Source organism: Pseudonaja textilis, chromosome 11 (assembly GCF_049901715.1).
Source record: "Pseudonaja textilis isolate UNSWEBS1 chromosome 11, rPseTex1.2, whole genome shotgun sequence".
Classification (NCBI taxonomy): Eukaryota; Metazoa; Chordata; class Lepidosauria; order Squamata; family Elapidae; genus Pseudonaja; species Pseudonaja textilis.
The window spans coordinates 12,212,384-12,235,519 of NC_142000.1; the positions used below are offsets into that span (position 1 = coordinate 12,212,384).

The 23,136-nt window shown below is 45.5% G+C and overlaps 2 protein-coding genes across 5 annotated transcripts; one reads left to right on the forward strand and one right to left on the reverse strand.

The window, feature by feature from the left end:
* Positions 1-2,105: 2,105 nt before the first annotated feature.
* On the reverse strand, positions 2,106-7,722 carry TMEM208 (transmembrane protein 208). The gene is made up of 6 exons (XM_026719047.2): positions 7,583-7,722; positions 7,334-7,429; positions 5,924-5,983; positions 5,274-5,410; positions 3,282-3,366; positions 2,106-2,615 (listed from the first exon to the last, which is right to left on the reverse strand). Exons 1-6 carry the CDS (start codon positions 7,586-7,588, stop codon positions 2,478-2,480), a joined length of 522 nt encoding a protein of 173 aa, XP_026574832.1. The 5' UTR covers positions 7,589-7,722; the 3' UTR covers positions 2,106-2,477.
* A 93-nt stretch (positions 7,723-7,815) lies between these two features.
* Positions 7,816-22,985, forward strand: LOC113448380 (F-box and leucine-rich repeat protein 13-like). 4 transcript variants are annotated; one of them, XM_026719043.2, is made up of 7 exons: positions 7,816-7,922; positions 13,630-13,731; positions 14,905-15,888; positions 17,601-17,816; positions 19,105-19,317; positions 21,127-21,344; positions 22,063-22,985. In XM_026719043.2, the coding sequence occupies exons 1-7, from the start codon at positions 7,896-7,898 to the stop codon at positions 22,235-22,237; spliced, it is 1,935 nt and encodes a 644-aa protein (XP_026574828.2). In that variant the 5' UTR covers positions 7,816-7,895; the 3' UTR covers positions 22,238-22,985. The 4 variants fall into 4 exon arrangements, with proteins under 4 accessions (XP_026574828.2, XP_087796723.1, XP_087796721.1 ...); XM_087940597.1 differs by having other exon boundaries at positions 19,171-19,317; XM_087940595.1 differs by having other exon boundaries at positions 7,818-8,045.
* Positions 22,986-23,136: the final 151 nt, after the last annotated feature.

The following is a 23,136-nucleotide window of genomic DNA, read 5'->3' on the forward strand; positions in this document are numbered from 1 at the left end:
ACCTTATGATTCTTGACTCTTGACAAATGTATCTTTTATGTATACCGAGAGCATTTGCACCAAGACAAATTCCTTGTGTGTCCAATCACACTTGGCCAATAAAGAGGTCTGTCTGTCTGTCTGTCTATCTAGCTATCTATCTATCTAATACAGGTTGATACACATGTTGGCTTTCTTAATACAGGGATTTCCTCACACTTTTCTGCCAAATATCTCCCACGTGACATTTTAATACACAGCTGTTGCTGCCGTGGTGCTGCTCTGCATATGCAGACCTTTTGCAAAGGACAAACGTCACACCTAAAACCAGAATAGGGTCCAACTGAGACAGGTAAGTTTGAAGCTTTTGCTCCATACAGCTCTATATTTGTTCTCTCTCTTTACTTGGCACCTAGGTTCATTCAAACACCAACTCAAGCAAGCCTGAATTATAGCACAGCTCTTGGTCGTTTTTGCCATTTTTCTTCCCTGTCTCTCCAACTGGATGGCAAAAAATGGGCGAGGGGACAATACCAAGATTAGCTTTGTACACATTAAATGCTAAGAGACGTAGCTGCATATCTAAATTTGGAGACTTCCCCATAAATCTTTTCTACATAAGCTGAAAAACCAACCACCTCCGCCCTAATGAAAGATGCAGGAATTCTAAATTTGTACTGATGTAACGTTGTAAGAACAGTCCATTATTAGTAAGTACTATCTGGTATCTTTTTTTAAAAAAAAAAAATTGAAGTACATGGAAAAAGCTGAATAGTCCTTTCCTACCCATAAGGCCTTTGTAAGGGGCCAATATTTTTTGCAAAATACTAATACGTAGGGGAATATTTTGCAAAATATTTCCCTATGTGTCCCTATGTTTAAAATGATTTAATTTAAATTATTTCAACAATCCCTGCTGAAAACCTGAGTTATGTGGCCAACCAGATTACACCCAAAACAGGGCTAGTAGCTCCTCTCCCCACCCCCCCTTTCGGGTCAAGGCATCCTCTCAGGAGCAATTTATAGGGGACTTTGAGGATTGAAGCAAAAAGTGGGCAAGATGAGCAGCCAAATCCTAAGGAAATAAGGGAATAATCTTTCTCTCCTTGCTTTTTTGCTATGTATCTCTTTTTCCTACTCTTTGACACCCGCTGTCCAACCAACAGGCTGCAGGAGAAAAACAGAACCGAGGTCTTAGTAAAAGTAAATATTTCCTCTGTCCATTCGTGTCTGACTCTAAGAGACGATGCTTATGTTTCTTAGCTATGGGAGCCAGTATTGTCCGAAGACACTTCTGCGGTTGTGTGGCTGTCATGACTATACACCGAGGCACACAGAACACAGTTACCTTCCCGCTAAAGTGGTACCTATTTATCTACTTGCATGTGCATGCTTTCGAACTGCTAGGTGGGCAGGAGCTGGAGCAAAGAGCAGGGAGCTCCCCCCATCCTGCGGCATTCGGGTCTCAAACCTGGGCTGTCAGCTTTCCAACTGACAAGCTCAACGTCTTCAACCGCTGAGCCATCACATATCCCGCCCTGAGGTTTTTTGTTTTACTTTTTTTTAAAAAAAATAAAAACGGTCTGGAGGCTCCAAAGGTTTATAAATACAAGATACAATATGCGTTTGGGAGATGCTGCCCCTTTGATTATGCTAACTGGAAAGCTTGCCAATCTGGATTATTATTATTATTTATTTTTTTTTAAAGGTTAGGAAAAGGTTGCTATACAGAAATCCTGTTCTACCACCACCAAGGAGATTCCAAATTCCTTTGTCGGAAAAGATCAGGCTGGGAGAAAATCCGTGATCCTTGCATCCACTCCTTGCAAAACTAAACCACATTACGCTCAACATTCTATTGGAGGAAGGAGAAAAGAAAGGGATTTACAACAATGTATGAGGAAATCTCCCTTCTACCAGATGTTCCTGCGGTCCCCCCTTTCTTTTTGCAAAATGATGTTTAAATATAAACCCCCCCGTCTTCCGTTATTCTTTGAGCTTACTTCCTGTTTGGCACTTCCAGTGAGAACCCCACGCCTCCCTAGAACGATCGGGAAAACAGGAGTGTAAATGAAGACGCCAAAGGTTGAAACCCACGAGAACTGCAAGCCTTCACATGGCAAACATTTTGCGCGTGCGTGCATCTCTCTTTAATGCGTCACTGCTTCCAACACGGAAAGGCCTTCATCGTCCGATTCACATTACAGCCTCATTTTAGAAAGGTATTTACACACCCGCAGCCTTCTCACCACGATCCCCCTCCCCCTGCCATAAGGCAGGGGGAAAAAAGCAGAAAGATTTGCCTGGGGCTCGCCCCCACCCCCGCCCGTGGCAAGACCTCTAGCCTTAGGATGAACAGGGACCAGGGGAAGAATAAGGGAGGACGGGGAGGGGGGAAAAAAATCCCCTGATGTTTTCTGATTGGTTCAAATCCCTGATAAAACAGCCACATGGAGACCCCCCCCCAAGTGGCGTGACATTCATGCTCAGGAGCGCAGCTAAAACCGTTTCATCTGCCGGCGTTCTTGCCGGCGCTGTTTCTTCTCGTTGGGCTCTTGATTGACAGCTGGCGATTCCGCGGTGAGCCAAGGCCCCAGAAGGTTCACCCAAAGGAGATAGAGCGCTCGCCCTGGAGCCTGCAAGAAGTAACCAAAAAACAGGGACCCCCCCTATTAAGGTGCGCCACAAGCGAAGTTGCACAGCTGAGCATTAGCCCCAAAACTGGCTGGGTTTTTGCTAGTTAAGGAATGACATCCCTTTTAGCAACAGTGCTTAAGGCTTATATACCGCTTCACAGTGCTTTTACAACCAAGGGTGAGATCCTACCAGTTCAGTCCGGTTCTATAGAACTGGTAGCTCCGAAGAGCAGCTGACACCAAGCCGGTTCTCTGGAACGAGGTTTGGGTCTGCTGTTTGGCCCTCCCGCCTGACCACCTGGGCTCTAGGCTGTCCTTTAGCGGCTGAGTTTTCCTCCTCGGCTGCTTTGCGCGACCCAGCTGAGTGCCACTCGTCAGCTGGAGGTGGTCAAGTGCTTGCCGGAGCTGATAGGCACACATGTGTGCAACGCGCATTTGATGCGCATGCGCACGCTCCCCAAGCCGGTGGTTATTCCAGTCAGATCCCACCCCTATTTACAGCCTTCTCTACGCAGTTTACAGAGTTAGCATACTACTCCCAACTATCTGGACTCGAATTCATGGTCTCTTGCTTTCTAGCTCAACGCTTGACCCACACGGGTTCCCTGATGTAGCTGCAAAGAGGAAGAACGGGCTGTGGACAAATAAGTAAGAAAAGAAACTTACCAAGAGCCAAAAGTACCACGTATAGAGGGAAAAACAACTGAGCACTTGGACAATGGCGGTAAGCAATATCATATCCTTCAGGTGCCTGAGGGTAGGAAAAAAAAAAAAGGCTGATTTTTATTAGAGCAGAAGGCAAAAACCTCAGTGTTTTCTATCGTTCTCCAACGTTCCATCCCAGAAACGAAAAAGACTGGCTTAAAAAAAAAAGGTATGTGGAATCAAAAATTTAAAATATGCCTGAATAGGATTGACATGAGACCAGGAGGCGAGCCCTACAACAGTCTGGTTAAGGTGGATAAGAGGCACGTCTTCTTCAGGTTATGCTAAGAAATCACAGATTCGCTGCACATTTCTGGGTTACTGAAAAAGACAAAACAGGTAACAGATAATCAGAGTTGGAAGGGACCTCGTAGGTCATCTAGTCCAACCCCCTGCCCAAGCAGGAGACCCTACACCATTTCTGACAAATGGCTGTCCAATCTCTTCTTGAAAGTCTCAAGTGGTGACGCTTCCACAACTTCCGAAGGCAACTTCTGTTCCATGGGTTGATTGTTCTTACTGTCAGAAAATTTCTCCTTATTTACAGGCTGAATCTCTCCCTGTTCAGTTTTCATCCATTGTTCTTTGTCTGGCCTTTGAGTGCTTTAGACAATAGCTTGACTCCTTCCTCCCTGTGGCAGCCCCTCAAATATTGGAAGGCCACTATCATGTCTCCCCTGGTCCTTCTCGTCACTAGACTAGCCAAGCCCAGTTCCTGCAACTGTTCGTTGTATGTTTTAGTCTCCAGTCCCCTAATCATCCTGGTTGCTTTTTGCACTATTTCTAGTCTCAACATCTTTTTTATAATGTGGTGAACAAAACTGGATGCAGCACTCTAGGTCTGGTCTTACTAAGGCTTTATAGAGTGGTATTAGTACCTCACTTGATCTAGATTGCATCCCTCTGTTAATGCAACTTAGGAGATCTGTTTGGGATTGTTAACAATTGGAAGCAAATAGTGTTGAATGAAGTCCTAGGAAGAATAGTTCAAGGACCTGGGAAGGGTGAATCTGGAGAAAATTACAGGTAGTCATCCATTTACAACCATGTATTTAGTAACTGAAGTTACAACAGCACTAACAAAAGTGAGATGTAGCCTGTCCTCAAACTAAGGACCGATGCAGCATCCTGACAGTTGTATGACCAAAATTCATGCACTTGGCAACCAGTATGTTTTTGCAACTGTTGCAGGATCACAGGGAGATGGCATTGTTATTTGCAACCTTCCCAGCTGTCTTCTGTCAAGCAAAGTCCACGGAGGAAGCTGGATTCACTTAATGACATGATTCACATAACAACTGCCATGATTTGCACTTCACAACCATGACAAAAAGGATCATAACATTGGGCATGGCTCCCTTAAAAATTGCCTTGCTTAGCAATGGAGGTTCTGGTTCCAATTATGGTTGAGGACCAGCTGTAAAGTTGAGGACTAGCTGCAAAGAGAGACTGGGGAGTTATTAAATATCCGAAGTTACACAGACGATGCAGCAGATTTGTCATCTGTTTATTCCAGGAGGCAGGACTGGATTTAACAGACAGAAAGTGCAGGGATCTTGATCACAACTGAACATTAGAGGAAAAGTTTTTAGTGGCAGAAGATATTCAGCAATGGAATAGACTGCTTAGGGTTAGAGTTTGCTGAACACCACTCTCCCACGCACACTGACAAGGTTACCTCAATTAGTAATGAAACATCTGCAAGAAAACAACCAAGCTCAGTGAACACCAAGAACCCAACTGTTAACATAATTATCAATTTAATAATTTATGTCATGTTAAAAATTACCATTCTATTTAAAAGGTGGGGGTTTGGGGGGGTCACACACAAGGAGATGCAAGTGGCCCTGGGACCAATGTGTACCTCCACTGGTTGAGGCTAGGAAGGAAAACTACGTATGCGCTCAGGCAGCAGGATCTGCTCACCTGAACTTAGGTAGTGTTGACACTCACTCTGCCATTCCCTGCTCCATATTCAGATCAATTCCGCCATCGGCGAGGCTACCGCCCTCTGCAAAAGTAGGCTTTGCCATTGATCTCATGGATTGGTAACTGGCCCCGTAGACCATCAAGCTGAACACAAAGGCAACCTAAGAGAAGGATATGAAAATCAGCCAGGAAAAAAACAGTAAAACCCTTCGGAGATACTCTTACTTCAGTAAAGTACACAAAGTTTGAGAAGTGCACAAAGGTTTGTATTTTTGGAAAGATAGACCTGAAGACAAACACATTTTGTAGCTAGTGCAATCTTTTTAACCAGGATTACGGGGCACAACTGGATACAAGTACTTCTGTTAAGGATTAAGACAGTACTAATGGAAGCATGCTTTACTGATGGTTAAATATGCAGCCTCCCAAGTTTACAAACATGATACAGAATCTAAGCTCTGGAGGATTGATGGGGGCAGAGAGATAGCTGTTGAATATGAATCTCATATTCTCCTAGCCAATATTTTAAACAGATCAATAAAGACTTATTTCCTTGTAGAGAGGAGCGAAACAAAAAGAACACACTTGAATCTATTTTTTTTCTTCTCTCTGCAGCGCACATTGACAGTCCCTGGCTCAAAAGAAATAATGGCCTGAAAATATATAGAACTCACCCACGTCCAAATGGTGGCTGTTATATAGAAGATCCCAAGGTTGACAATTCCGTAAATGGCCTGGAAACAAGGGATATCCAAATAAGAGAGAAAGAGAAACAGAGGTTGAACTCTTTGTTGAAAGCCATTTCTCAAATTAGTCACTTTCAAGATGTGTGGACTTCAATCTCCAAGGTCCTTTCCAACAGTGATGACGTACTATGTTCTAACTCCCAGAAATGCTGGCCAGGGGATTCTGGGAATTGAAAACCCCATATCTTCCAGTCGCCAAGGTTGACAAACGCTGGTCTAAAAAGTATTCTAAATCTAAACCTGCCAATCACCCAATCAAACTCCAACTCCACTTTTTACCTTTAGAAATAGGACTTTATAGACTGGGACTTGAGCAACCACTGCTGCCACCAATGGGGGAAAAGTGACAGCTGCAGCTTTTAAGGTGTTTTTTTTTTAAGATTTAAGATTTACTTAACATTGCACCTCATACAACAAAATTAAATGCCATCTTCAGTGTACATCATACATAAGAAAACTATAAAAATAAAACAAAAACACACATCCTTCACATTCTATGCAATTGAATTGAAAACCCCCGATATTGCATTAGTACTGCACTATACAATAGAATCCAATATAGTTACTGCTCTGGGATAGAAGCTGTTTTTCAGCCTGTTTGTCCTTGTTTTTATTATTCTGTACCGTCTGTCAGATGGTAATAGTTCAAAAGAAAAGGGTGCCCAGGATGAGATGGATCTTTGAGAATGTTTTGAACTTTCTTAAGGCAGGGGGAGCTATAAAGCTCTTCCAAAGAGGGGAGAGGGCAACCAATGATCTTCTGGGCAATGACATTAACCCTCTGGAGTGCTGTCCTATCTGCCCCTGGGCAATTGGCAAACCATGCACAGGGGCAGTCAGTTAAGATACTCGCTATGGTGCAGCTGCAGAAGGTCACCAGCAGTTTTTCACTCACAGTTGTTGTTTCCTGAGAAGTCTCAGGTAGTATAATCTCTGCTGGGCCCCTTTGACCAGGGCTGCAATGTGAGCGACCCAGGCCAGGTCCTCTTTTGTGATGACACCAGTTATGATAACAACAGTTTTGATTGACTGCTCGAAATAAACAGCCTCTATCAGAAGTGCAGATCTCCAGTGTAGTGGCCTAAGAGTTGGAGCTCTCGCCCCACAATCAGGAGGCTGTGAGTTCGAACCTAGGCAGAAGAGGCTAATATTTGGAATAGACTCTCCTGTTCGAGCGAGCGGGCCGGGGGTTGGACCAGATGCCCTCCAAAGTCCCTTCTAATTCTGTTGTTCTATGTTCCAAGATCTTCTTCCCTGAGCCAAAATAACCAGGCTGCCCTGGCTCGTCTCCCCACCCACCCGCCGTCCCACTCCCGAGATCCAGCGCCCCATACTCACATTCGCCCCTAGGATGATGCGCAGGTAGAACTTGAGCGTATCCTTGTTCTCTTCAAATATCTGCTTTTTGCCTTTGGTTCCTACCTTTCCTTTGGGCTGGGGGGTGGGGGAGGAAGGGGGGATAAAAAGCCATATAATTTTTATTAAAAATGATCACCGTCCCTCGATCTTGATTTAAATATCCCCCCGCTCCTCCCACCACCACCCCGGCTTGATCCAGGCCTCCCCCATCCCCCATGCCCGACTCACCGCCATGACGACTCCCCGATCCAACCTACAGGGCACGCAGGCAAATCCACCACCAACTCAACCCAGCGGGACTTCCGGTGCGGCGCCATTGGCGTCACACAACCAGCGCCGCGCCAAGGAACGCTTCTCTCTGGAATGCCTACAGTTCCCGAAAAGCATCGCGCCATCGTCTTGGGGGGGGGGGGATCCTGGAACGCGGGGGAGGAGGAGCAAGAGCTGGTGGGCGGGGCGCGGGCGGGGCCGGCCGTTGGAGGCGGCTCCGCTTCTTTATCCATCTCTTGTCTTTTGCTCGTCTTATGACCTCCGGCCGGCGATGGACATCTGCAGGCTGCCCGTAGAGGTAAGGACGACCAAGGACGCGGATATGCTGCTCCGTGGAGTCCTCTCAGGTTTCCTGTTCTCTTACTCGACCCGCGTGGATGCATCCAGACGTGTCTGCAAACGTGTGTCAGCATCTCTGCTGGTATCTTGTTTGTTTGTTTGTTTCGGGGTTGCTAATGTCCTATTTCTCTTCCTCCGGGTTTTTGTGATTTTTTCTTCTTTGATCTTAGCCGCGTGTATAATTTGCAGGTTTCTACATTTTGCATCCACTTAAGGAAAAACTTCCTCACGGTTAAAGATGGGGGGGGGGGAGGAGAAAGAGTCTACCTTGCAGGGGTGGCGTCTTCTCCATCGCGCCCGGATTTTAAGAAGACACCGGGCAGCCACCGGGATGGCGGTGTTGCTGCCCGAAATTGGACTACCAGATGAGGCTTGGGGTCTTTTTCCAGCTGCAGGATTTTATGATATTAAACTTGAGGAGCTGGGCTGCTGCAGAGATTTATGCCAAATTTATGCTAAAGGAGCAAGGAGGATTGTTTGCTGTCATGGCTGAAATTATTAGTCTGGATATTGCTTTGTAAAGCAATATTTTTTATTTTATTTTTAATGCTGGGGGAAAATTGCAGTGCAAAGTCCTGAAAGAGGAAAATGTGATTGTGCTGGACAAAATGCTTAGGAGATAATTACCTGCAGATGCTTTAAGATGCACCTGAAGCTGTCTAAGTGAGGAACTGTGTACTTGATCTTTCTAGACTCTAATCATGGAGCCACTCCGCTTCTTGCTTTTTTACCAGCAAGGAAGTATGTCTCTGAAACGGATTCATAAAGTGTGAGACCCACGTGGGATTTCAAAAAAAGAAAATAGCAAGGTTTAAAGGAAATTGTAAATATTGCAAACCCTCTTATGCAGAACCGACACAGGCCTGACAAGAGGTTTCTTGCCCTGGGCAACCCTTTTTTTTTAAAATTGCTGAGGAATAAAATAATTGATGTATTTACTGTACATCCTAACTGAAACGCATCAAGTTCAACAAGTGAGTAGGTCCACACAATTTGGTATACCAAAACCAAATAAATTGTGTTATATCCAGGGGATGGATTTTCAAATTTCCACACTTAGAATGTTTGAAAAAAAAAAAAAAATTGTTCGAGAACTCTTAATCAAGAGGCAAAATTTCATAATAGAAAATTGACTGCATTTTGTTGTTGTTAGTCAGTCGCTCATGGAACTTCGTCACATTTTCACAGTTTCTTTGAGGGGGATTTGAAACCCTAGATTTGAGTAATACGTAAACCCAGATTCAGGGTTCAAGACACCCAATTCTTTTTCTTGATCCCCCCCCCCCCTTTTCCCCTTTTCCCCTTTTCTGACAACCAGCCAGCAGTCACAGGACACAATGAAAACTCCTTAATTTCACAACACATGGATTCAGCCATCGTTTCACCTGGGAAACTGTGATGAGCATGCTAGATCAAGCTAAATCCAAAACCAGTAGTAATTCCTGGGAGCTTGTCATTCAGACAAATCAGCCATCAACACATAGAGACACATAGAGACATATCACATTTATACACCATTCAAAAGAGATGATAAAAAAGTTAAGAAGGAAATAAAAAGATCAGAAGACATCCTCTCCAGCAACCAATACCCTGATAAGCAGGGATTAAAACCCGACAAACAGCCAAGTAAAAAAGAATACTCTCTTCAAAGAACAACCAAGGACAAAATTACATTCTCACCAACATTGGCAAGGCCAATGTACATAAACAAGGAGCAAACCATACACTCACTAGCACTAGGTAATGATGTTACCTAATTGGGTAATGAAATGTTTGCAGGAAAACAAATTCAGAGTACACCATTCAACCCTGAGCTACTAATATTCCCTTCCATTTTTGTTTTTTAGTTTCTTTGATCAGAGTGAAATTCTTCCAATTGTTATTATAGTTTGCATATAGATGTTTACTGCTGCTGGTTCGTTTATTCTGTTCTTGCACTGGAAACCCTTTTAAATGAAAGAATCCACCTGTTTGTCCATGAAGATTGGCTTATGTCATGTTAAACAACAGGACAATTTTCACACTCAACAAGGAATAGTTAACTGGATTACCCAAATCATGGCATCAGGGTCAAGGAATGAGTGAAGATTGATAATCACATTAATGAAAGGAAAAAACAACAGTTTTTTTTTCTAATAGTAGAGCTTATCACCACATTCCTCAGACAGATACACAGTTATCTGAAACTGGAATTCTAGTGGGTAATAAAATCCTATTCGGAAGGCATGGAGGTAATACACTGAATTAGTCCATCCAAAGCTGTCTGATGTTGCTGTAGGAACTTAATGTGAAAATAATCATTTTATCATAGCAAGGTTTAGTCACATCCTTTCCTCATGTGACTGAAACCGTTTAAAAAAAAGAAAACCAACCCCAATCCAGAGTTTCAGACATTTCCTAAGATTATTTTGTACAACTCCCCTTGAGACAAACATGTCACTGCATGTACCTAAGAAAAAAACCCACCCCTTTTTTCAGTTTCCATTGAGGTAACTTGCCTTTTGAGCACAATTGCTTTTAAAAGAGGTCCCTTTTTATTTTAAAACACACAGCTCTTCTAGGATAAAAGCCACTCCTTGAAAAAGTTGCTTCAACAAAATGATTTTATAGAGCCTTTACAAAACACTGTTAAAAGTTATTTTTTATGATTTCTTTGCTCAAAGCTTCAGTGTTGGTTGCTTCATAAACCATTCATTTAAGACTAGATAGATAGAAGATGGAATAATAGATAATTTAGTTGTTTCTATAATGAACAATATTAACAAACCTACTGATTGATTTTTCTGCATGGTGCTAAAATTAACTGGAAGTTGTCTGATTCAGGCATTTCCGGTTGCATGGGTCCAACAATTGGAGGTTGTAAACTGTGGCTTATAGCTTTCTTTAATCTTTTCTCAAAATACTTTTTGGTCTTGATGGTGACATCTTATCTAGATCAGAATAGGTTTTTGGCAAACCCCAACATGAGTAAACATAAAAACTCATCAACCTCAATGCTAAACGAGATATAATGGTTGTTGTTTTTGTTCAGATTAAACAAACAAGTACCATAATTAAAACGTTTTCTTATGGCTAGTGGCAGCTGCTATCAGAATATTTTCACACACACAATGGCTTGCTGTTGTTCAGAGACAATTACAGTAAATCATTTACTGTTTTATAGCTTTAATCACATCCAGCTCTTCATAAAGGTCAGCAGCTTGTGGCATTTTATTAGCAAATTAAACTGAACAAGTGGATAATAAGATTCGTAGAAGACTTCCTTCTTCTAAGCCACATGGTTTCCCATCCATGTGAACATGTGAAATTAATTTCACTCTCGCTATATTAAGCCAAAGCAGAAGAAATCCGGATGTTTCCTTTTCCAACAGTTGGCATACTGTTGAGATAGTCAAAATGTAGATGCAAATTAGAGGCAGACTTTACATCAGAAACCACTGCCCTGGAATTTATGGCAATAAATATTCAAAATGCATGTATACCTTTGCTTGCTTCTGAAGACTTCTGTCCAATGATTCAGTTGAAGTAATTTTAAATTCTGGAAGGAATACAGGTGGTGGGGGATTCTTTTTTTTTTTTATTATCGGTTCTGTGGGCGTGGCTTGGTAGGCCTAGCGGGGAAGGATACTGCAAAATCTCCAGTCAGAGGCGGTATTTGCCGGTTCTCCGAATGACTCAAAATTTCCATTACCGGTTCTCCAGAACTGGTCAGAACCTGCTGAATACCACTTCTGGTCCTCGACTTACAACAGTTTGTTTAGTGACCGACTGATAACCATTTTTCACGCAATGGTTGCAGCATCCCCATGGTTACATGACCAAACTTCAGATGCTTGGCAACCGGTGTCCATTGTGATCCCCTTTTGTGACCCTTCTGATGAGCAGATTCAATGGTAGAAGCCACATTCATTGAACAACTTCGTTACTGACTTAGCAAGTGCGGTAACAACTATAACAAGAAAGGGCATAAAATGGACAGAGGTAGTATTCAGCCGGTTCTGACCGGTTCTGGTGTGCCAATATTGAAAATTTTTGGGAGGGAGGAATTGTCAAGCCGGGGAGGGGGTTTGCGACTCCCGTCTACCCAGCTGACAGTCTCCCCTTCCTCCACCACCCCTAGGAGGTGGCTTCTGCCCCGAATCCAGAGGATTGGGGCTCTCTGACGCCGAAGCACGAACCAAAGCCACGCACGATCACGGTCAGCGGCCCGTCTTCGAGGAAGCTCAAAACAGGAACACCTCTGGCTGGTCCTGCCCACCTGCTCTTACCTCTTCTATATTCTGTTGTTTATTAGCTCAGCTGATTCGTGTGGTAGAGCAGATTGGCACAACTCAGCTGAGGTAAAAGACAGCACAGCTCACCATCGTTGATAAAGAGGGCAGTTTCTGAGCCCCTTTTGCACACATTAGGCGTGTCTGCACAGTTCACCAGCCTTGATACAGAGGGCGGCGTTTGAGCCCTGCACACACACGCATGAAGCGAGTTCTCTGAATCAGTAGGAACATATTTTGAAACCCACCACTGAAAACGGGGCAAAATTCACTTAACAGATGCCTTGCTTAACAACGGAAATCTTGGCCTCAGTTGCGGTCGTAAGTCGAGGACTGCCTGTGGTCATAGGATAATGAATTGTGTTTTAAGATAGCCACGCATGTTGTTGTTTTGTTTTCCACTTGCGTCAAAATATGATAAGCCAGGGCTTCTAAATTTGGAAGGCTCAGTTCTTCATTATGCAAGGTGAGAACCCAGATACCTGCTCTAGCTCAGAGGTGGGTATTCAGCAGGTTCTGACCAGTTCTAGAGAACCGGTAGCGGAAATTTTGAGTAGTCCGGAGAACCGGCCAATACCACCTCTGACTGGCCCCGCCCCCATCTATGCTCCGCCTCCCATTGAGTTCCAGCTGATTGGCTGGGTCTTCTTTGGTTGCCCTGCAGAGGAGAACGGAGCTGGAAAGCAGGTTAGTGGGATGGGGAGGGAAGGGTGATTTTGCAATATTCTTCCCCTGCCACGCCCACCAAGCCACACCACACCCACCAAGCCACAGAACTGGTAGTAAAAAAAAAATTGAATCCCACCACTGCTCTAATTCCTAGAATCCAATCCCTCGTGCAAAGCAAGGAGTCCTTTTACCACCCCAGACAAATGGTTTGCACCGTGTATTTTTTAAAATTCTCCAGTTCTGGAGCACCCACAGTTCCAGGAGGCAGGCTCTTCCCTTGATTAATCATTCTCACTGTCAGGAAATTCTTCCTTATTTTCAGATTGGAATTTCCCTCTGATGAGGCGCTATGGAGCAAGGGTCTCCAACCTTAGCAACGTTAAGACTTGTGGATTTCAACTCCCAGAAGTCCTCAGCCAGCAAATACCCTCCTCTTCCTTGGGTCAGACCTTCAAGTATTACCCTGTGTGTCCAAAGGCCACCCTTTGTGTTGTCATCCAGACCCCATGTATTCAATTTTCGCTCCACAGGATCACCATGCAAGGAAGCATCATGTTTTTCCAATCCTTCCTCCATTGATTAAATTCTCTTTATCTCCAAGCAAGTCACACACCATAGAGCGTAACAAGCATCTCAACCTCTTTAGATGACGTTTCCCATCGGATAAATTGACTCTCTTCTCAGTTTGAACAGCTAAGTTGGCCTCCTCTGCTTTTTCATTTGTAGGTCATCACTTACATCTTGAGCTTTCTACCTATTTCCGACAGAAAAGAGGCATCCCTGGTTAACCGAACCTGGTATTTTGCAGCCCAAGACTCTCTGCGACAGGTAAAGCCTTTGTGGGCTTAAACACGCTCACCTACGCTTTCTATTCTTCCTGAAGGCAATCCTCTTTTAGAAAATCTCCCTTGTTTTAGGATTGGGCAATTTTTACAGATTTCGGAGCAACGTCTCAGCCTTCCAATTTGCCAGTGACCATATGTTAATATGATTTGTTACAGTGGGGAAGATTGGCTTATTTTACGAGATTTTAAAGATAGCAATAAGAGCATTTCGCTTCCCAGGTTTCCTTTTCAAATTCCCCTCTTTAAAAGAAGGGGATCCCCCTTCCTCTATAAAATGTGTCTCCAAACATCAAAAAGATATTGGCAATCAATTTGGAAGTACACTATATCAAATTAGTCTCCTTGGTAATATAGATAGTATTAAAAAACCACAGTTGGGTCTGCAATTTTCCATTGCAAGTTGCTACAGTTGTAAAATGAGTCATCACATCACCAGACTCATTTTTACACCCATTTTTATCATGCTTATCAAGTAAATCATCATATGTGTTAAACAAATCTCACAATCGTTAAATAAATCATGGGGTTGTTACGTGAACCCGGCTTCCCAACTGACTTTGTAGAGTAGAGTAGAGTAGAGTAGAGTAGAGTAGAACAGAACAGAACAGAACAGAACAGAATAGAATAGAATAGAATAGAATATAGAATATAGATAGAATATAGAATAGAATATAGAAGAGAAGAGAATAGGGATAGAATAGAAATAGAATAGAATATAGAATAGGAATGGAATGGAATAGAATAGAATGTAGAGAAATAGAATAAAAAAAATAGAATGTAGAGAAATGGAACAGAATAGGAATAGAATAGAATAGAAGAATAGAATAGAATAGAATAGAATAAGAGAGTTGGAAGGGACCTTGGAGGTCTTCTAGTCCAACCCCCTGCTCAGGCAGGAAACCCTATACCATTTCAGACAAATACGCTTGTTGGAAGTCAACAAATCATGATCCCATTACCACAGCAACCGTTGGCAATGTGAGCTGGTTGCTAAGTGCCTGGATTGCGATCATGTGACCATAGGGGTGATGCAGCAGTTGTAACTTCAAGGATGGGGCTGTAAGTCACTTTTTCCCAGGCCTTGGTACCTGTCGTTAAACGAACGATGGGCTACGTCTCCGTCCTCACGACGGACCCTGCTTTGCTCCAATTCTAGGAGAATGTCCTCTACAACATCCCAGCTTCCTCCGCTTCCCTCGGCACCATCCGGGCCTTGGCTGAAAGGCACGTGTGCGACATCAAGATGGCAAACCTGGACAGCTCTACCACTTCCCGGGATGTCATCCAATACGTTGCCAAGTACCTGGGGCCCCACCTGCGCAGCCTCTGCCTGAACGGCAGCTGCCTGACCGAAGCCAGCTTCGAGGAGCTCCTCCTGGCTTGTCCCAGCCTCGTGGCCCTGGACCTGAGCGGTTGCAACAGCATCTTCATGTCTGGCACCCTGCTCTCCAAAAAAGAGACGTTATCACAAGCCCGAGAAACTCTGGCCAATTTGCGGGAGCTGAACCTGGCCAGCGTGCGGTACTTGTCCGATCTCACTTTCAACCGCTTGACCAGCTGTTGTCCGCAGCTGGCCAAGCTCGTCCTGGCCCGCTGCCACCTGACCTTTGAGTTCGACAGCTACAGCGGCTCCCGCGACTACAACTCCTCGGCCCTGCTGTCTTTCCGCAACCTCCTGCACTTTCTCGGCCGGCGAGCCGCCAGCATGAAGCACCTGGACTTGAGCGGCACCAACATCAACGGCCAGGCGATGAGGACCCTGGTCCAAGTGGAGAACCTGCATCTGCAGGAATTCATCTTGCAGGCTTGCCAGGATCTGACCAACGAGGCGGTCAGCACCCTGTGTCAGCACCAGCCATGTCTGACCACACTGGACCTCAGCGGCTGCTCTGAGCTTTCAGACCGGGCTGGCCTGGCCATCCATTCCAGGCTTCTAGACCTCCAGCACCTGCGCCTGGGGAAGCTCCCGAGAATGACCGATGCTGGTTTCCAGGGTGTGTCACACCTGAAGCACCTCCAGAGCTTGGATGTGTCTGAATGCAGCCTGGTGAGCTGCAGTGAGCTGGTGAAAGCTTTTGGCGCGGGCACAAGACCTCCCAAGCTGAAATCTTTGAATGTTGCCTTTTGTTCATTACTACGGGTAAGTCCCATGATAGTTCTTTAATTGTTTTCTTTTGGGACAGCGATAGAGTTCAACCGTTGGTTCGCACGCTTGTGCTAAACCATGATGGGCTGGTTTGGTTTTAGCTTAATGTAACACAGGGAATCCCGTGTGAGTGCTTTCTTCACTAAACTATGGTTAAATAATGGACTTAATGCAATCCAGGTAGCTCTAGACCAGAGGTCTCCAAACTTGGCAACTAAGACTTGTAGCTGGCTGGAGAATTCTGAGAGTTGAAGTCCACAAGTCTAAAAGTTGCCAAGTTTGGGGACCCCTGCTCTAGACTTATAGCCATATTTTTTTAAATTAAATTTGTAATAGTTTTTTTTTAATATACAACAAACCATTCCATTTCAATTGTGCGTCGACTTGGGTACATATTTCAATTATTTGAACATTATAAATGATATTCTTCTTAACAAATCTAACAATACAATGTTCCCGCATATATTCCCATATACATAATATCACACATTATAACTTTGCTTATATTTCTCTAATTGCTCTATAAATATGTCAAACCTTTTTTAGGTTGTTCTATTCCCTATCCATTGATAAAACATATTCCATACCATGTAATATTCAGTTTCTTCTTTAATTTCTAATGTCATTCTATTCATTTCTGCACATTCAAATATTTTTTCAATTATTTTTCCCTCTATCGGTATTTTATCACTTTTCCAATTTGGGCAAATACAGTCCTAGCCGCGGTTAGTACATGTATAATTAAATAAATCTTTTCTTTGCTATAACCTTCTGGTACCATTCCTAGTAGGAATATTTCAAGTTTCAAATCTATATGTTGTTTAATCATTTTTTCCAACCATGTGTGTATTTTAGTCGAATAACTTTTAGCCTGAAACTAAACACTAGTTTCTGGGAGAACGAAATAGCAATAGCACTTAGGACTTATATACTGCTTTGCAGTGCTTTATAGCCCTCCTTAAGCAGTTTATAGAGTCAGCCTATTTCCCCCGACAATCTGGGTCCTCATTTTACCCACCTCGGAAGGATGGAAGCAGAGGTGGTATTCAGCAGGTTCTGACCAGCTCTGGAGAACTGGTAGTGGAAATTTTGAGTAATTCGGAGATACCACCTCTGACTGGAGATTTTACAGTATCCTTCCCCTGCCATGCCCACCAAGCCACGGCCACAGAACCGGTAGTAAAAAATTTTTGAATCCCACCACTGGATGGAAGGCTGAGTCAATTTTGAGCCTGGTGAGATTCAAACTGACAAATTGCAGGCAGCCGGCAGTCAGCAGAAGTAGCCTGCAGTACTGCACTCTAACCATTGCGCCACTGCGGCTCTTCCATAGTGATGTAAATTGAGGCCAGGGGAGTTGCAGTCATGCAACTACATTTTGGGCACTTTAGCAACAAGCCTGCATTTATGGCCTGCAAATGGCCATAAATGCAGGCTTGTTGCTAAAGTGCCCAAAATGTAGTTGCATGACGGCAGGGGAAGATGAAGGGGAAAACACCCGAATTTCAAATCCAAGCCTTTTAAGTTCCTTTGTTGGAATCCATCAAAACTTCATCCGGCCCCTATGTCACTGGCCCTAATGGAGAAATTACCTGTATGTGAAACTTCCCAGCAGAAATTCACTGAGAGCCATGGCCTCCCTGAAGCCCCCGAGGGAAGTTCAGGTGAATACGAACCCAATCATCTGTCTTCTTCTTCTTCTGCAGGACAGCACAGTGCTCTCTCTGGCCGAAGCGCTAAGCAAGAACCTTCGGGTTTTGGATCTGTCGTCGTGCGTGTCGCTTTCTAACCGGAGCATCCAAGCCATCGCTTCCAGCCTTTTACTCTTGACTGTCCTCCGCTTGGCCTGGTGTAAAGAACTGACCGACTGGGGCTTGTTGGGGATCGAGGAGCCCAGAGAGGAGTGTGAATGCGCCAAAGAGGTGAGAGGACATCAGTCGTAGAAATACACAATCATAGAGTCGTTGGGCTGGAAGGGACCTTCGAGGTCTTCCAATCCAACCCCCAAGGCAGGAGACCCTACGTCATCCCCCACAAATATAGACATCCAATCTCTTCTTGAACCCCTCCAGTAATGGAGCACCCACAAATTCTGGAGGCACACTGTTCCATTGGTCGATTGTTCTTACCGTCATCACACAAACAGAGTTTTTTGTCTAATGGCAGAGCACGTTTATTGGGTGGCGAGCACTTTTTCTGATAGCACAAGCACCCAAAGTATTTACCACACCTAACCGAGAAAAAGAGTTTTCCTCCACGGTGACAGTGGGAAAGTTACCCTGCCAGGAGAGGTTGAAATAGCCTCAGGAGTGGCCTGCAAGCCACCAATTCCCTTTTGGTATTTCGGAAGCCTAGCATCTGTACTCCTGCGTCATACTCCATTATGGACCTTCCCTGGATGTCCACTAGATCCGTGGACTTTCACTTCCCAACATGGCCAGTGGTGGGATTCAAATTTTTTTTACTACCGGTTCTGTGGGCGTGGCTTGGTGGGTGTGGTTTGGCTTGGTGGGCGCGGCTTGGTGGGCATGGCAGGGGAAGGTTACTGCAAAATCCCCCTTCCCTCCCCACCCCACTAACCTGCTGTCCAGCTCCGTTCTCCTGTGCAGGGCAACAAAAGGAGACCCAGCCAATCAGCTGGGACTCAGGAGGCGGAGAATAGATGGGGGCGGTACCAGTCAGAGATGGGATTTGCTGGTCCTCCAAACTACTCAAAATACCCTCTACCAGTTCTCCAGAACTGGTCACCAACCACTGAACACCACCTTTGGTCCGCTAGATCCAGGGACTTTCACTTCCCAAGCCAACATGGTCTTTAAGAGCCGTGATGGAGAACCTATGGCACGCATGCCGGAAGTGGCATGCATAGCCATGTCTGCCGGCATGCGAGCCATCATCCACTACACATGCGCGTGCGCCTCCCACCCGCCAGCTGGTTGTCTGGTATCTGCCACGCATGCGCAGGGGACGGGGCGTGCATGGGGATCACACGTTCAATGTGCAGGGATGCAGAGCGAGTCGCACATGCATTGCATTATGGGTGGAGGCATGCATGCGTACGCATCCCCGCACTTTTGGCACGCAACAACGAAAAGGTTAGCCATCACTGCCTTAGAGCACACCTGAGTGGGGGGAAGGCTACCCGGCCATCTAAGCAACCGAGAAAGCTTTCGTCTGCTTTTACCCACCTTTCCCGACTTGCTTTGACAGAAAGATGCCGGGCCAAAATTCAGCAGGAACTTTGGCAACATGGGGTTTTTCCTCCCCCCACCCCAGGATCTAGAGCGGGATAAAATGGTGGTCGTTAATCTCAACCAACAGAAGGCCCAAGAGCAGCGCCAAACCTCTCTGAACACCTTGACCCGCCTGCAAGAGCTGGACCTGACCGCCTGCGGGAAGCTGACGGACATGAGCATAGCCAAGGTACAGGGCCTCCTGGGTTGGGGAAAGCAGATGCTGGGACAAGGGCCCTGGTGGCGCCCTTGTGGTTAGAATGCGGTACTGCAGGCTGCCTCCACTGACTGCCAGCACATCGGCAGCTCGTTTCTCACCGGCTCAAGGTTGACTCAGCCTTCCGTCCTTCTGATGAGGACCCAGATTATTAGGGGCTGTATGTTAATTCTGTAAACTGCTTAGAGAGGTCTGTAAAGCGGTATATAAGTCTAAGGGCTTAATGCTATTGCTAACTGCTTTGCTCAATGGACCAGCAGATGCGGTCTTCTCTCAGGCCAATGTTCCTATACATACTGCACCTCTGTATGGTTTGCCAATTGCACAGTGGCAGATAGGAAAGAACTCCAGAGGGTTAATGTCATTGCCCAGAAGATCATTGGTTGCCCTCTCCCCTTTTTGGAAGAGCCTTATAACTCCCACTGCCTTAAGAAAGTTCAAAACATTCTCAAAGATCCATCTCATCCTGGGCACCCTTTGTTTTGAACTATTACCACCTGGCAGACGGTACAGGATAATAATAAAAACAGGGACAAACGGGCTGAAAAACAGCTTCTATCCCAGGGCAGCAGCTCTTTTGAATTCTGCTGTATAGTGCAGTGTTGGTGTGGTGTCAGGAGTTTCCGGTTCAATGTGTGAAGGGTGAAGGATGTGTGTCTGTGTTTATTGTCATGATCCTGGTCATGACGTGCACTGAAGATGGTGTTTGATTTCGTTGTACGAGGTGCAATGACAATAAAGTCAAACTAAACTATGAAGGAATGTCTGCTTGAGAAGTCAGCTGCGTTCTCCAGTTCGGGACGGCCCATATGCCATTGGAGGGACATCGAAAATGAAGTAGAATCGTTGGTCCATCTAGATGTGCAAGCCCTATAATTTATTTCTCACTCAAGGCTGGAGGCTTGGAAGCAACACCTAGGCTACATCATCCATGCTCTAAACTCAACAAATGTTGGTTTTCTTGGGGTTTGGCCCTGGGTGTTTTTAAATTCTTCCAACTGGCCAGGGATTGTGACCTTCTGCACAGAAAACCAGCATTCTGGCACCGAGATCGATGCAAAGCCTACTCCATTAAACATTTCTAAAGAAGCACAGCTGGCTGGGGAATTCTGGGAGTTGGGAGTCCACTCATCTTAAAGTCGCCACGGTTGAGAAAGTCTAGCAGGTTTCAAACCATACTCATGTGTCTTTCCTCTTTATAGGCTCGGGCAGGGGTGGGTTTCAAATTTTTTTAACTGGTTCTGTGAGTGTGGCTTAGTTGGTGGGCGAGGCTTGGTGGTCATGTGACTGGCTGGGCGTGGCCAACTCAATATCATTCACATCGAGGCACGCATCTCCTTGCCTGGCCTCTCATGTCTGTGGGGATGCTGGAACAGTCATAAGTGTGAAAAATGGTCATAAGTCACTTTTTGCAGTGCCATTGTAACTTTGAATGGTCACTCCACACAAGCAAAGTGCCAGCAAAGGAGGGGGAAAAAACTCCAGAGAATATTCCAGAGACAGGAAGTCTAGTCCTGCCAAGAATGGAATAAGGGTCAACAGAAAGGCAGTTTCTGTAAGCAACACCAGAATGTTTCCTTCCTGCCTTCCTTACAGGATTAGGCCAGTAATTTCTTCTAACAACGGGTTCTCCCAACTGCTTAGAATGTTAACAACCGGTTCTAGCGAATAGGTGCGAACCGGTAGAATCCCACCCCTGGGCTCAGGGTGATTTTTTCTCTCCAACAGCCTGACTTACACCTCGCACCTCACGCAGGATTTGGTTCTGCCCTTCCTCTGCAGGTTATTAGCTTCCCAGACCTTCGCTACCTCTCCCTCAGCCTCGTGCCCAACATCACCGACACCAGCCTCCTTGCCGTTGCGCGCAACTGCCGGAGCTTGGAGCACCTTTCGCTGAGCCACTGCACAAGCCTGACGGACAGAGGCTTCGCCGAGGCAGCCGGATCCTTGTGCAGGTTGCAGCATCTCGTTCTTTCTGGCTGCAACCTGCTGACGCCCAGGTAAGCGAGCACCGTTTGAAAGAGATAGTTCCCCCCCTTCCCCCCGGAAGGCCTTCGGGCATCCCAGGCGGTCCAAAGGCTCCTCGGTTGACCCTGGGAAGTACTTTGGAACGGTGGGCCCAAATTCCTTTTGGTGGACAGGCGGTTCGGTAGTTTCGGCAAGCGGAGGGAATGGGTGCTTTTTCAAGAGGCAGCTGGACTGTCTGGTTTTTCTTTGAAGGTGTTTTGCTTCTCATCCAAGGAGCTTCTTCAACTCTGAAGAAGAAGAACAGAAGAAGTTTCTTGGACGAGAAGTGAAATATCTCTGAAGAAAAACCAGAAAGTCCAATTGCCTCTTGAAAAAAGCACCTTTGGGACAACCCCTGACCTGGATGACCGAGAACCTTCGTAGGTGGAGGGAAATAGTGTCACACACACCATCTCAATACCTTGTACGTGCAAATGAAGTTTCATGCCTTTGCCTGCCGCTTTGGGGGGGGGAGTTCCCAATGGGCCACAGCCCGGTAGCCATCCACAGCCTGGGTGGTAGGACCCCTCCTTTAAAAGCCCTTCCCCCTGCAAAGGGTTATATCATTGCTCCGGCTACTACAAGACCCTCACTGTAGACCTTATGAACCATCTCTGACCATGGGTATAGCAAGGTTATTGCAGAGCTTTCTTCATGGATGTGGGTGGAGAACAAAAGAGACCAACATCAGCTGAAATCTCCCCTTTCTAGGACCCTGAAGTCCATTGGTCGGGAGTGCCGGTTGCTGAAGTCCTTAGATATCTCCATGTGCAGCAAGATCAGCATGTCCGACGTTGAGCGCTTCCAATCGCAGCTACCCCCTCAAAGCCAGACCAGCATCCACTCCCGGTTTGTGGGCGGAGCGGACCTTTCCATCACCCTTTGAGGAACCCTTGGGAGTTGTGAGCCAAGGCACCTTGATTAACCGTTCTCCATCCCAGCGGGAAGGCAGGAAGCCCTCTGGCCTGGATGGCCTCAGGCCCACCGGTGGAAAATGAATTGCACTCTTACAGCTTCGTGAGCCCCTTCAAGGAAGCAACCCACTTTCCGTGGTAGTTAGGTTCCCAAGAGTGTCTCTCCGAACTGATTGAGCAAGGCCAGCAATTTGGACATTCTGGAAGGAGAATGGGAGATATTGATTTGCTCCAAGAGTTTGGAACGAGGTAAGTGCTGGGAGTGGTATCCCAACAGGACAAGTCTTGTTATGCATACCAACTTCGACCTAGCCAGGTATGGGCGCTTTTAGGTCCTTTCTAAAGGCTGTGAATTCCCACTATGCAGACAGGAATAAATACATTCTTAGTTGCCAATCCTTAAAGGTCCCTTTTGTCAATTGTAGAGGAAACCTGGATTTGCACCTGCTTTTCAAGTCTGCCCTCCTCACTGACACACCAAAGCATCCTTCGACTGTTCGGACACAGCGAGATGTCCCAGTGACTTCTTCTTGCAAACAGGGTGAAAAAGCAACTATTTCCGATAACATCCATCTCGTCTCTGTGTACCTGGGGAGATGTGTGTGTGTGTGTCTGTGTGTGATATAAAACAGGGATACAAATAAAAGACTTCCATCTTACCTTTGCTTTGGAGTTTGGGGCAAAGGACAAAGCAGGCTAATAAACCCAACTCTCTCCTCTTGGTTTAGAGTTACGTATTTGATTTCACTTCCCACAAGTTATAATCCAAAATAGCCAGGGTCTGCCAGATGCTTCCTTCCACAAAACAGCACTGGGAGCCACATTCTCTCAAAATTGACATGTCGTTTCTGAAATGTAGTTTTGTGCACAA

What these genes read in the sequence shown, in the direction of transcription:
- TMEM208 (XM_026719047.2), bottom strand. An exon ending in GCATCATCCTAGGGGCGAAT is followed by an intron (nt 5,984 to 7,333) that starts GTGAGTATGGGG and finishes CCTTGTTTCCAG; the next exon opens with GCCATTTACGGAATTGTCAA. An exon ending in CAGCCACCATTTGGACGTGG is followed by an intron (nt 5,411 to 5,923) that starts GTGAGTTCTATA and finishes TCCTTCTCTTAG; the next exon opens with GTTGCCTTTGTGTTCAGCTT.
- LOC113448380 (XM_087940595.1), top strand. Translation starts at nt 7,896, where the DNA reads ATGGACATCTGCAGGCTGCCCGTAGAGGTAAGGACGACCAAGGACGCG. An exon ending in AGTGTGAATGCGCCAAAGAG is followed by an intron (nt 17,817 to 19,104) that starts GTGAGAGGACAT and finishes TTGCTTTGACAG; the next exon opens with AAAGATGCCGGGCCAAAATT. An exon ending in TGCAACCTGCTGACGCCCAG is followed by an intron (nt 21,345 to 22,062) that starts GTAAGCGAGCAC and finishes TCCCCTTTCTAG; the next exon opens with GACCCTGAAGTCCATTGGTC.